At 44.4% G+C, this 13,143-nt stretch overlaps 1 protein-coding gene across 1 annotated transcript in view; it reads left to right on the top strand.

Moving 5' to 3' along the window:
• Positions 1–13,143, top strand: part of RIPOR2 (RHO family interacting cell polarization regulator 2) — a 72,789-nt gene that overhangs the window by 48,297 nt on the left and 11,349 nt on the right. The window contains 7 exon segments of the mRNA XM_054816540.1: positions 361–404; positions 1,784–1,909; positions 3,746–3,894; positions 4,932–5,061; positions 7,119–7,811; positions 10,458–10,642; positions 12,493–12,661. Of these exon segments, the coding sequence (XP_054672515.1) occupies positions 361–404; positions 1,784–1,909; positions 3,746–3,894; positions 4,932–5,061; positions 7,119–7,811; positions 10,458–10,642; positions 12,493–12,661 (1,496 nt within the window).

Below are 13,143 nucleotides of genomic sequence, written 5' to 3'. Positions count from 1 at the left end.
CACGTATCATGATAGTAAGGGTGCTAAGCTCAGTTTCTGAAGCCAGATGACATCAAGAAGCTCTTTCTTCTTTTTCTATAATTGTAATACAAAAGTAAACTTTTGAGCTCTCGTACGAAAAAAAGTCAGAAAGTGCAAATCTTCGATATGCAAGAAACCATAACCCAATGAATTGTATACCAAAAAAAAAAAAAAAGAAAGGAAAGGAAAAAGAAAAGAAAAAGAAAATAAATGGGGGTGGGGAGTTACTCTTGCTTTGGGGGGTGCTAAGGCATCAGTAAGAGGGGGGTTACAAACACCTCCTGGCAGAGCGGCACTGCCCAGGCCCTCCCACAGCCCCTCCTTCTCTTTCTTTCCCAGGTCTGGCTGGCTTCGCTCGGCTCTGCCCGGGAGATCAATACGAGGTACGTCTGGATTGTTTTATGGTTTGTTTAATAGCAAAAGAATCCAAAAGAAGGCAGATTTCTACATTGCAGTGAATAAAGCACCCCAAGAAATAGCTATCATTTTTCCTGTATATGCTCTGAAAAACCTCGCAGTTCTCTTTATATCTGCCTATGTCAGGGCATATGTCAGAAAACCTGAAAATTATATTCAGACCACTGTATGATAACTATTTGAAGAACTACAAGCTTTTTTTTATTATTATTTTAATAATTTAAATCATAATTAAAAAAAAAAAAACCAGAAACAAACCCCCCTTATTTTTTAAGTGTCTCCCAGAATGAGGGCATGCTTCTCACTGTCCTATTCATGATAAACATTTCTAATTCCTCTGGAAAAAAGCATATGCCCCATCCCATGCACGCAGAGCAAATTGAACAAGTCCTTGCAAGCATCCTTTACTGAATGTTTAGATTTTACTTCATCATAAGGCACAATAGCAGAAAGATGCAGAATAACCATTTCTTGAGACCCAGATGTTACCTGCTGTGAGGCTGTGTCAGGATCTCCAGTCACTGAAGTGTGCCAGTGAACATCAAGAGTGGGTTAATTGGAGATGGATTAAAATAAAGGCTCCAGCTCAATCCAGAACAGAGCTAACCCTGCAAGAAATTTGCAGCGGCTCGATAACAGATCCCCCCAGCTTGTACTTCCCGGCTGTCATGATCATCGATTCATTTGTTCCCGGTCTCTTTCCCTGTAACAAATCTCTTCTGCCGCTCTCACACCTGCAAGCAGTGTGTGCTTCCTCTGCGGGGCCGGTTAGTTGGTGCAGGTCTCTCCCAGCTGGTCCCGCAGCCCAAAATGGGCTTGCTGCTCTTACTGCTTCAAATTGTGTGACTGCACTGTGGGTCTCATTCATTTCCATCACCAGCCAGCCAGTCTTGCAACTGGGGAGGTCTCTGATGGGGGATGGCCAAAAGCTCACCTACCCTCTGCCCTGCCTGCGAAGGCAGCAGATCCAGCAAGCTGTAGGTGTTAGGAAAGGTCATGGGGGCTTTCATTCTGCCCTCCCAAATCTTCCCCTTCTCCCCCCTACCCCCGCTACTGTCCCTGTAAATAGAGTTAAAACTCCTGCAGCTTCTTTGATATCAATCATCTAGTTATTTGAAGGTGAAAGCTGGGGGTGAGGGGTGCCTTACCAAAATGAGAGATTACGAGAGCTGAGAGGCAGAGATCCTGCAGGATAGACCTTTTCCTTCTGGCTCAATGGGAAGCAGAAGGGCAACACCTACACCACTAACTCTTCCAACCTACTTCAGGCCCTTTCCCCAATTCTGATATTTGTGCATCAAGAAAACAGATTTCTCAAGAAAATAAGAGGATTTTTCTTTTTCAGATTTTCATGCGTTATGGTCGCCAGCGATGGAAACTGAAAGGCAAAATAGAAGTGAATGGCAAGCAAAGCTGGGATGGAGAAGAAATGGTTTTCCTCCCTCTCATTGTTGGACTGATCTCCATTAAGGTACGTGTGCTAAAACTCCTTTGCCTGCAAGTAAGGCAGGAGTCAGGAGGCTGCCTTCTCGTGCACCATGGGCAGAAATGCAACAGCAGATCATAAAACTCTATGGAAATGAGTCATCATTAGTATTTCCAACACACCTACTAGAATGAAGTGCTATAGTATTGCCAATGTAGCTGCTACAAGACTGTAATCAGTTTGGGAGTCCTGTAGGAGAGGTTGTCCTAACTCTGCCCAGACTGGTGTCATAGCCATACTAACACATTGCCTCACATTGTTCTCCAGCAGCTCGAATTATTCGCACCAAAGCAAGGTGTCATGGTTTCTCCCAGCAGGCAGCCAAATCCCACGCAGCTGCTCGCTCACTTCCCTCCCTGCCTCAGTGGGATGGGGGAGAGAATCAGGAAAGAAAGGTAAAATTAGTGGGTTGAGATAAAAACCGTTTAATAGGACAGCTAAGGAAGAGAAAATAATACTAATAACATACAAAACAAGAGATGCACAATGCAATTGCTCACCACCCACTGACCGATATGCCCAGCCCATTCCCGAGCAGTGATCACCACCCCCCAGCCAACTCTCCCAGTTTATATACTGAGCATGACGTCATATGGTACAGAACATACCTTTGGCCAGTTTGGGTCAGCTGTCCTGGCTGTGTTCTCTCCTGGCTTCTTATGCACCTCCTCACTGGCAGAGCATGGGAAGCTGGAAAGTCCTTGATTTAGTTTAAGCAGTACTTAGCAACAACTAAACACATCAGTGTGTTATCAACATTATTCTCATCCTAAATCCAAACCACAGCACTATACCAGCTACTAGGAAGAAAATTAACTCTATCCCAGCCAAAACCAGGACACAAGGGAACACTAGAAACATGTTTGCTAACAGTATTCAGGAAAACAACAGCAGTGAAAAACCCCAAACCAAAAAATCCCACTACTAATGAGTTTTTCAGTACTGCTCAGATAACAGAGCAGCATCTTCTGATCTGGAGAAATACACAGGGTTCTCATCTGAACACACACAAAGGCCAGCTGGGCATAAGCAAGAACCGTCCTGAGGTCCAGTCTCACCACCCTGTGCAGAACTGCAGTGCTGCACTGTGAGGTAGCAATGCTGTGAGGTTTCTGCTCATGGTGAGATGGGGGTGCGTAGGAAAACCACTCTGACTTTTTGGCAGCTTCCTAGAGCATAGCAGTTCCCAAAATTTCTTAATGAAAGCTCCTCTGACTCCATGCCCTGTCCCCCAGGGAAAGAACAATTTTTACAACTGCTATCAATCAGCAGTGACTTTTCCTCCTAAACTGGAGTCTTTCCATCACTGCTCCATCCCATCGTTTCCCCAGAGTTACAGGAGACAAATACATAGAATAGGGCTCCCTTGGGAATTACTAACTAGGCCATCTACATCAGGAGATTGCCTGACATGAAAATTGTTAATTGCTGAGAGAATATTAGACAAGAAAATATCCAATATGCTCTCTCTGTTCCTACTTTTCCCTTGGGCTCTGCTTATGGTCACTGCAAAAGACCAAATACAAGGTCTGATAGCCACTTGGTCTGATAGCCACTTGGTCTGAGCCAGTGTGGTTGTTCTCTCTCTGACACCCATAAAAGCATAAAGAAAACACAGAAGCATGATCATATGCACCTATGCATTTATTAAAAAATAATAAATCTGAATTTTCCTGTAAGTTATGAAGATGTCACAAGTATAGTCATATTTTAGAAGCCTTTTAGGAAGGGGTCCAGGCCAGAAAATCAAAACCATTGCCATGTAATTAAGGATTGCAATGTCTTATGTGGTCCTAGATATCATGTTGTTGTCTCTTACAGGTCACTGAAGTTAAAGGACTTGCGACACACATCCTTGTGGGAAGTGTTACCTGTGAGACAAAAGACCTATTTGCAGCTCGGCCTCAGGTGGTTGCAGTGGACATTAACGACCTCGGCACAATAAAGCTGAACCTTGAAATCACCTGGTAGTAAGTAGAGCTGGTTGGTTGCTCACGCAGTTGTAAAAAGTCAACCAAAGAGAAAAGGTCCATGTGCTCCCTTCTTTTCTTTTTGCTCCCTGCTGAGGCAGATGGGGGAAGGAATTGTGGCCCAAGGTTGGGAGATGAGAAATACTTCATGGTCAGCCAGAGTACTCCTATATTACTTGTGGCAAATGAGGTTGTGCCTAGTTTCTTAGTTGTGCCTATTTCAGCTGTTCCAATAGGCGTGGTGAGTACTGACATTACAAGACACATGAAATATAGTGATGAGAGATCATAGAATTGACTGATGTGTATAGTTCTTCCCCAAGCTCAAGAAAGGAACATAAGTGAGTCCTTATATATTCATTAATTTTTGTTAATATTAGCATAAAGTTCAGTAGAGTTGCCCTGGATTTATGCTAGCCAAGTTCAGAAGTTGGCCCATCTTTAAAAGCTAGCTTTTCAGGGCTTCATACACCATGAGGGTGGTGGGGAATCTCCTAGCATTGTCTGTCTGCATTGGTCAGCATAGGTAAGCTGATGGTGGTAGGATTCCAACCCAATTCTCACTGCATTTTAATGAAGTGGATAAATGTAATTTCTGAAGAAGCATTGATGCATTTAACTTCTGCAGTCACGTATGCTGTTTCTTGTAATGCAACAAACACGAAGCCAGCAATAACAGCTACTGGTTTCTTTTATAATGCAACAGCTCTATCAATAGTGGAGCACCTTTCTCATTAGTATGTGTGACACTTGGCAACTCAAATCCAAGAATACTTGTCATGTGAGAAGAAAAACGTCAAACTACACTACGTAAATGATTTCCGAGAGTAGAACACTTTTATCAGAACTGAAAACCACCCTTCTGAGCCTGCTGTCTAATTAACAACATTTTCTTTTAAACACTTCTGTTAAAAAACTTGCTACCTCTGGGGTCTGATATGCTAATAAACCACCTTTTCAAAAATCTTTCCCGTGGACCTGAAATTCCTTCTCACTCAGTCTAACAAAGTTTTTTTTTCCTGCCTGTGTGTCTGTAGCCCCTTCGATGTTGAAGACTTGACCCCATCCACAGGAAACGTGAGCAAGGCATCTGCTCTCCAGAGGAGAATGTCCATGTACAGCCAAGGCACTCCAGAAACGCCAACCTTCAAGGACCACTCATTCTTTGTAAGCTCTGTTTGGCTTCATGTTTATATAATGAAAAGCCCTAGAGCAGTTCAAACACTGCAAACGCTTCGTTGCTTTACACGTCTAGGCCTTTTTTCCCCAGTTCCAGCAGGTTACCCTTACAAATACTTATAGAGCAAGTGCATTCCTAGCTGCTAATCCTAAAATGTGACTGTGGTCGTGGCATCTTTGAAACAATGTATGCCAATTATTGCATACCTATTCTTCATGCCTGACTGCTATAATACTTGAATAATCTTTAAATTTAAAAATGTTCATTTTGTAACAGTAACAACCATTATAGCACTAGTATTTTTAATGCATCCCATGGTCAAATTTGTCCCTGTACCGAAGGTATTCACAGGGTGCTGTTACATTTTTGCATGAATCAAATTCTGAATGCTTAATCAGGACTGTGAATTAAGCTGAATATGCCATCTGTACAGATATGAATTTTACAAGTGCTGCATCCCATGCCTGTAATTTAGAACTCTGCTACAAAGCATTCCTTTGACTTGCACTTCCTCACACCCTGTTTGCTTTAACTGTTGAAGAAATGGCTGCATCCCCTGCAAGACAGGCCAAAGTTGACAATCTTAGATGCTCTGCAAGACACTTTCTTTGACAAGCTTCGTCGCAGTCGCTCTTTTAGTGACCTGCCATCGCTCAGGCTAAGCCCAAAAGCAGGGCTAGAGCTATATGTGAGTCCTGGTTTTTGTTTGGTGAAGGATTTTTTCAGTCCCTGTGTGGCATCTCCACTCCCATGCATGCTGCATGTGTTGCTGTCTGTTGCAACTCACTCATTTTGCTGACTGATTAGAGGGGAGAACATGACTCTGAGAGCCCATGCTGCTCGCATTAAATCAAAGTTCCTCTTGGTTTCTACAGGGATAATGATCAGAAGCCAACTATCTGTGGGCGGAGAGCAGGGCAGGAATACAAGCCAACATGGTATTCTTAAAAATGGCTTGCTACACTGACTGATGTTATACATTTGCCTAGTAACATGACTTTCAGATGCTAAAAGCATACGCATGTCAGGGGAAAGAAGAAATGAGCCTTTCAGTATAGTTATGATTAGGGAAAAAAGCTGCTAATAGTACTGGGGAAAAAAAGATGCAAGTTTTGGACACTTTAATCTTGTGCACCTTACCAACACATGAATGCCTACAATTCTTTCCAGCAAATTGTCAGCAAAATGGTAGTTGCCTTTCATCTGTGCTGTACATTTTTGTGAGCTGGTCACATAACAAAGCAAGATTTGTAGATCAGATAGGCAGGTTGCGACTCCTATACTGATTTTTCCCTATAGGTCAGTCAGAGAGATGAACATATGCATATGCTGTGATCATTTTTGGGTCTGTCTATGCTGGTTTTGCTTCCTAAATGGTCGATGTCCTGGTCAATACACCATCACCACAAATTTTTCTGTTTCATTCCGGCAGAAACTCATGTTGAACAGGACTCCTGTGTAACTCATGTTGTACAATTATTAGAGATATCCATGCCACATGCAGAACATACTTTCAACAGAAAAGAAATAGCATAGTAATATCACCATTGAAATGCCATGACACTAGAGAAACTTTTGGAGCACACTGTGTTAAATTTTAGGGATTTCTATTTGAGAAGACAGAAAATAAATGCAACAGAAATCTATAATGGGTATAAAAATGCAGCCAAAGTGGCTTAAGTACAATCCCATTAAAAAGAGATCTGCTGCAGGAACCAGAGCAGTGCAGTGGAAATGCTGTCTGAGGGAATCTGGTAGGACGAGCAGAATTTGGGTCTCTGTTCTGGGACTCGCTTTCTAGAGCTCTCTGCTTACCAGAGAGATGCTGAGCCCAAGTTTTCCAGCAGTTTTCCTGCTGATATCAGGAGCCATGCCAGATGAAAGAGAAACAGGATTTGAAATATTTTCCCCACCTCTCGAGTCTTGAATACTTCTTTAATCTTTTTCCTTGCATTTTTTCTTTCCTGGGCACATACTGTATTTTTTTTCCTTTTTCCAGTGCTACATGAAAAACATTTTCTCTCTTTCTCTATTATCTTTTCAGTCGAATTTGCCAGATGATGTCTTTGAAAATGGAACAGCAACCACCGAGAAGCGACCTCTTTCTTTCACTTTTGGCGACTTGCCTTATGAAGACCGCATGTCCCCTGCCAATGCAGCAGAATCCTCTTCTGCTCACGTCAGCTCCAGCCCTGACATCACTGCGACCCCCACCCAACACCGAGCTCTCAAGTCCTCCAAGAGCTCAAGCCTGGACTGTAGCAGCAGTGACTCCCGCAGAGACTCTGTCGCTGAGACGAAGGACCTGCCATCATTCCAGGGAGAGGGAGCAGTGGCTGAGAACAAGGTCCCCCCAAGGGCAGCTCCTGAAGTTTGCCAAAAAACCTCCGACGCTGGGAGTGATTGTGTCTTTATAGAGACAAGCGTCCCGGTGTCTCTCCTGCAGGACACGGATGAAGGTTCAGAGCTCAAGCCTGTGGAGCTGGATACCTATGAGGGCAACATCACAAAGCAGCTGGTAAAAAGGCTTACGTCAGCAGACACACCCATGACCCCAGAGAGGCTGCCGTGTGAGGGATCGATTAGTGGGGAGTCAGAAGGATATAAGTCTTATCTTGATGGAAGCATTGAAGAAGCCTTGCAAGGGCTTCTCTTAGCTCTTGAGCCCCATAAAGAGCAGTATAAAGAGTTTCAGGACCTGGACCAAGAAGTAATGCATCTGGATGACATCCTAAAAGTGAGTACGTTTTCGGAAAATACTACCCTAAAGAAAATCTGAGCGGGTAGAATCAAGTCCCCTTCCTCGCAGACATCAAAGTAGAGTTTTTGGAGATCAGTAAAATTCCTCAGTAGCAGTAGATTTGCTCCTGCTTGGAGCATCCTTTCACAGTGTTGCATTTTTAAAATTTACTGCAATGTATTTACCATAGCCTTGTATCCTCAAGCAATGAATCTTTTAATCTACTCGAAACGTGCGGGAGAGAGAAAAAGGTGCAATGGCAGAGAGGTCATTAAATTAAAGCCTTCTCTGAAGAAACCACTAGTGAACCTGTTGCTTGTGCCATGCTGGAGATCAGATTACAGCCAGCCATCTGCCCTTAAAATCTTATGGGTCACATCCTTGGTGGGTGTATTTGAGGATACTACCTCTGAACTCAATAAGGCTGTGTAAAACTACACCAGCTGAAGATCAGGCCTTGTAGCCTGAATTTCCTAAATTGCCAAAGGGATTTGAAAGCACAAGTCTCACTGAAGGCTGCCGTCCCCACATCACCAAGGCTTTTTCCAAGCCTTTTCCTTTTTCCCCACCCATTTTTAAAATGAAAGGCATCCTGTCATTACACCAGGATGGACAGAACATGTTGAAAATTAGGAAGAATAGAAGGGTTCTGCATGTGTGTTGTTAATATGTTTACTGCCGATCACTGTGACTTGTATCTCCCCCGTGAATAATAACTCATGACGCATTACTGTGCAAAGAGTATTATATGGGAAATAATCATTTCAAGTGCTTCATATTCATATGCAAGCTGGTGTGCTAGTCATTTAAGCCTCATCATTTAAAAAACACAGCTGAGGAGGAAGGAGGGAAGCATTTGTCCTTCAGCATTATCTTTTTACAAAGAAATTTTGTTAACGTCTTTGTTTCCGTTGGTGTTTGCAGCTGCATGGTACTTTCCCAAATTCAGTGCTTTTTTGACAGCCTGCAGCCCCTGTTTCTTGCGCTATTTCCCAAGGAGGTTCGAGCAGGCAAAGCTACCATTACTATTAGTTTTTAACTTAGTGGCTGCTCTGCAGCTTGTACAAAGAGGTCAACTATGCAAACAGCAGAGGCACGATGGAGACTTGATTTACACTGCTTTTATCAGAAGTTACAAAGGGACAGACATGGGATGGGAGGGAAGAGAGAGGACAGACGTGTGCAGACAGGATTCCTGCACACAGGAGAAGGACGCCTTTTTCAGATCTGCTTTATGTCTGCGTGCTGCCTATTGATCAGCTCACAGACCAACACTCAGCATCACCAGCAGCCGTACTGGGCTCCCCGTGCAAAAAAGGTTGAGCTGGAATCCAGCTGCAGGTGAAGAAATCTTTCTTGGCCATATCAGATGGGCAGAGAAGAGGAGAAGCCCACACGTTGCTCTTGCTTTTGCCTGAAGAAGCTGCACTACCAGTCCTGAAAGAAATGGTAGTTAAACCCATTGGTGCTGCAGAGGAAGCGGGATACAGCACCCAGCTGTGTCACAGAGGTGTTGGGAACGGTGGTTGATCAGCTAATGACTGTATGGTCAGCTTAAGGTGTCAAGCATCATTAAGTGCTAACGGATGACCATTATAACCTTAATATTGTGTGCAAACAAATTGGAAACAAAAGTCCAAGCCTCCTTGGCTCTAGAGGAGCTGGTGCTGAGTCTGAACTCAGAGCCCAATGCATTTCGTTCTACAAGCTGAGACAAAGTCCTGGCTTCTGCCTGGGCCTGGAAGATATGGCTTGCGGAATGGCACCTGTGGCTCCTGGCTGTTTCTGATCAAATAATCACATAGTGCTAAAGGTGGTGAAGTCATTGCACAAACTGGCAGAGGTGATTCCTCGAGTTACATCTGATCCTGCAAAGTGACCCTGGAAGCAACTCTGTGGGCACGTCTTGATGAATCTCCACATGGGACCAAGGCCTTTGATACTTTCTACAGCAACAGCAAGGCTTCTGTCACATTTCTTCCCAGCAGGGAGATGGGATGGCTTCCCCTCTCTCTAGCGCTGTTAATTCCTGAGTTACAGTACTGCCTTTCTCTGTCAGCTAGGAATACAACACATGATTGGCTTTTCCTTGATAAGCCGTGTGGCTTCAAAGGCCACAAAAGTCCTCTCACCCCATTATAAATCCGCAGATATGGCACCAAATTCATCTCTGGCTAAGCTCTGTTGGAGTTACATCTGGAATAAATCTGATAGTGCCATTGGGTACATATAACTTGGCTTCCGTAGCTAAGAACAGTGGTTATTGAAAGTGCCTTCCCCTTTGAACTTCCAGTGCGTTAATTGCCATATCTCCTTTTGGAAGACGCCGAAAGCTGCGTCACTTGGATTCAATATGTACTTCTTGTTTCTATAAAACACACCAAATTTTGCCTTTGAGGGTTTTCTTTTGGGAAAGAGAAGGGGTGAGATGGGGAGGGGAGGAGGAAGGGAAGTGTTTTCCAGTTCTCAGGCTTTGCTTGTATGTGCTATGAATATGAAGGTTTGAAATGAAACACCCAATAAAATGAACTTTTAAAAATAAAATGAAGAATTTGAAAGTTTTAAGCTTTATGCTTTTTTTTTTCTTTTCTTTCAGTAGTAGCTTATATCTGGGGTTTTCATTGGTTTGTTCTGCCTTTGCAGTGCAAGCCAGCAGTAAGCCGAAGCAGGTCCTCCAGTTTAAGTCTAACAGTTGAAAGTGCTTTAGAAAGCTTTGATTTCCTGAACACCTCTGACTTTGATGATGAGGATGGTGGTGGTGTGGAGGTTTGTAATGGTGGAGGAGGTGCAGACTCAGTATTTTCAGATACTGAGATTGAGAAGAATAGGTAAGTTTGTAGTAACTGCCAGCTACGCTTACGCCGAACTGATACCCTAGCTTTTGTTGCTGACAGGGGATCCCGGTGCACACGTTATTCAAGGAAGACTGACTAATCCTTGCTGAGTTTATAGGGTCAGAGGGTTCCCCGTGGCTGCTGCTTACAAAATCTTTAGCTTCCAGAATCATTTTTTTCCTGTTCAAATATACGCAATCTGTCCTCCAAAGGAGAAGGGTAACTTAAATTAAGCTGATATCAATATTGGCAGAGCCTCTTCCTTGACATAGGTTTGGACCTGGCTTTCCTCGGATGTAATTACTAATTCCTCTGTGGTTTTTCCCCCCTCCCTTTGTCTTTTCTCTCTAGCCGAATGAGTCTTTGCAGTGGATTAAGCTTGTCAGTAACAGTAACACAGGGCCAGATTTAAGCAGCATGGTGTAGGTTTCCTTTGGAATGTAAGAGTGATGACTGGTACTCTGTTCATGGCCCTGCGTGTTACCTGCCCTTCTTTCATCACTTTTGGTCTTTCTGAGAAAAAAGAGAAGAAAAAAAAAAAAAAGCCAAAAAAAAAAAAAAGGCTGTGATGTTCGTGCTGTGGTCTGCCATTGTCGTGTGACCTTAAGATGCTGTGTTTCAATCATTACATCCTAAAAGCATGTTTGCATCCCCAGAGCCAACATGATGCCCAGCAGGCACATAAGTGGCACTAGAGCTGGGAAAAAAGAAAAGAACATGGTTCCCTAGGACCCCGCGCTTTCCAACCAGGGAGCTGTACTTCTCGCAGCTTATCGTGGCTTGTTTGAAACAATTTTGAAACAAACAAGCGACGATCATTCAGTTCCCATAATATCACTCCATATCCTCTTTCCAGAATAAAATTTGGTGAGAAGAAAAGTTTGGAAAAATGCGTTGCTTGCTAAACTGGCACTCTGACCTCAGTTCAGTCTGCATTGATTTAAGGATCTGGCTTTAACCAGGCACTTTAGCATCAATTTACCTTAGCAGCAAAAATTAAGTTAGTTATAAGCTAACTCAGAAATCAACTAAAATCTTTTACGTTAAAGTAGAAGTTAAAAATTCCCTTTTTTCCCCTCTGGCTCATCCCTGGACATTGTAGATTCCCGCTTCCATTTTCAGATGTGTGATTGTGTAACTCAGTGTAAAGACTGCAAGTGTTGAACCTTCTGAACTTGCAGCCAAATACACTTGCCATCCGGGGACTGACCCTGGGCTTTGCATTTAAACGCAGGAAGGACCGTTTGTACAAGACAATGTTGGAAATAATGATTTAAAACACAGTGAGACTAGCTTTACGCTCTTACAGAAACAATTGGCAAAGTGAGATGTACATATTGTGCCTAAAACAGCATATGAAAACATCATGTCTCTTACTCCAGCAGTGGTTTTCTTTTCCTTCTGCAATGAGCATTAAATTTGGTACTGAGAGGACATCAAAAGCGCAGAGCAGTTCTTAGCAGCTCGGTGCTTGGGATGGCACAAATTGTTATGGTGTTTGATCCAGAGTGACTGGGGAGATGATTCACCAAGAGATGGAAGAAAACTGTCACCACCAAGCGCCAGTAACTGGGGATTAAAAAGGCTTGCTGGTGAGGGCGTCACATCTCCCGAGGCAAACCAGTCAGGGGACAGACAGCTGTCCGTGCCCGGCCAGGGCAGCACTGCTCCTTTGTGATATGATGTGTTCATCGTAAAGTTTCTGGCTGCTTTCAGCTCTTTTGCCGTGCTCGTTGCTCATCACCCTGAGTGAGCGCACGTGTGTGTGTGTGTGTGTGTGTGTGTGTGTCTGCCATGGCGGCGGTCGGCCCTGCACTGACGTCCCTTCCCTCATCCCTCCCCAGTTACAGGACGGAGCACCCAGAAGCCAGAGGCCACCTGAGCGAAGCTCTCACCGAGGACACGGGTGTGGGCACCAGTGTGGCCGGCAGCCCTCTGCCCCTGACCACGGGGAACGACAGCCTCGATATAACCATAGTTAAGCACTTCCAGTATTGCACGCAGCTCATTCAGGTACCAGGCCCAGCTCGTTTAGGGCGTATATTTTAAAATCTTCCCTGCAGGCAGCAGTGTGCCCGCAACGTGGGGTACGAGCAGGCTGGCAAGGTCAGTGCTGCTCATGGGAGGCAGTTGGGAGCGCAGGGCTGGGACAGCTGCCATGCTGGGGTGAAGGTGACACTGGACAAGCCTCCATTGTTTCCGTCCTGGCCTGTCTCGGAGCAGACCTGACGAGCAAACTACGGGGCACTTTGCAGGTGCCACCCAGCAGGACTGGTGAGCAGCACGGCAGATGACAGGGGCAGCCCCTCCTCTGGGTTACAAACCTCCACTGGCTTCGTCAGGAGGTCCTCAATGAGATCGGTCCCCTGTTAAGGCAGCCCATGTCTTCAGAGGTAAAACAGGAGCCCATGGCCCCACTGTTTAACTGAGCCCCAGACAGGGCTGCGATGTTCAAGAGCAGAAAATAATTTCTGTGTGTGAGGTAGAGAGATCAT

The sequence above is a fragment of the Grus americana genome, chromosome 2 (genome assembly GCF_028858705.1).
Source record: "Grus americana isolate bGruAme1 chromosome 2, bGruAme1.mat, whole genome shotgun sequence".
Taxonomy (NCBI): Eukaryota; Metazoa; Chordata; class Aves; order Gruiformes; family Gruidae; genus Grus; species Grus americana.
Note: the sequence above shows the minus strand (reverse complement) of the source record. Positions and strands in the feature narration are given on the sequence as shown.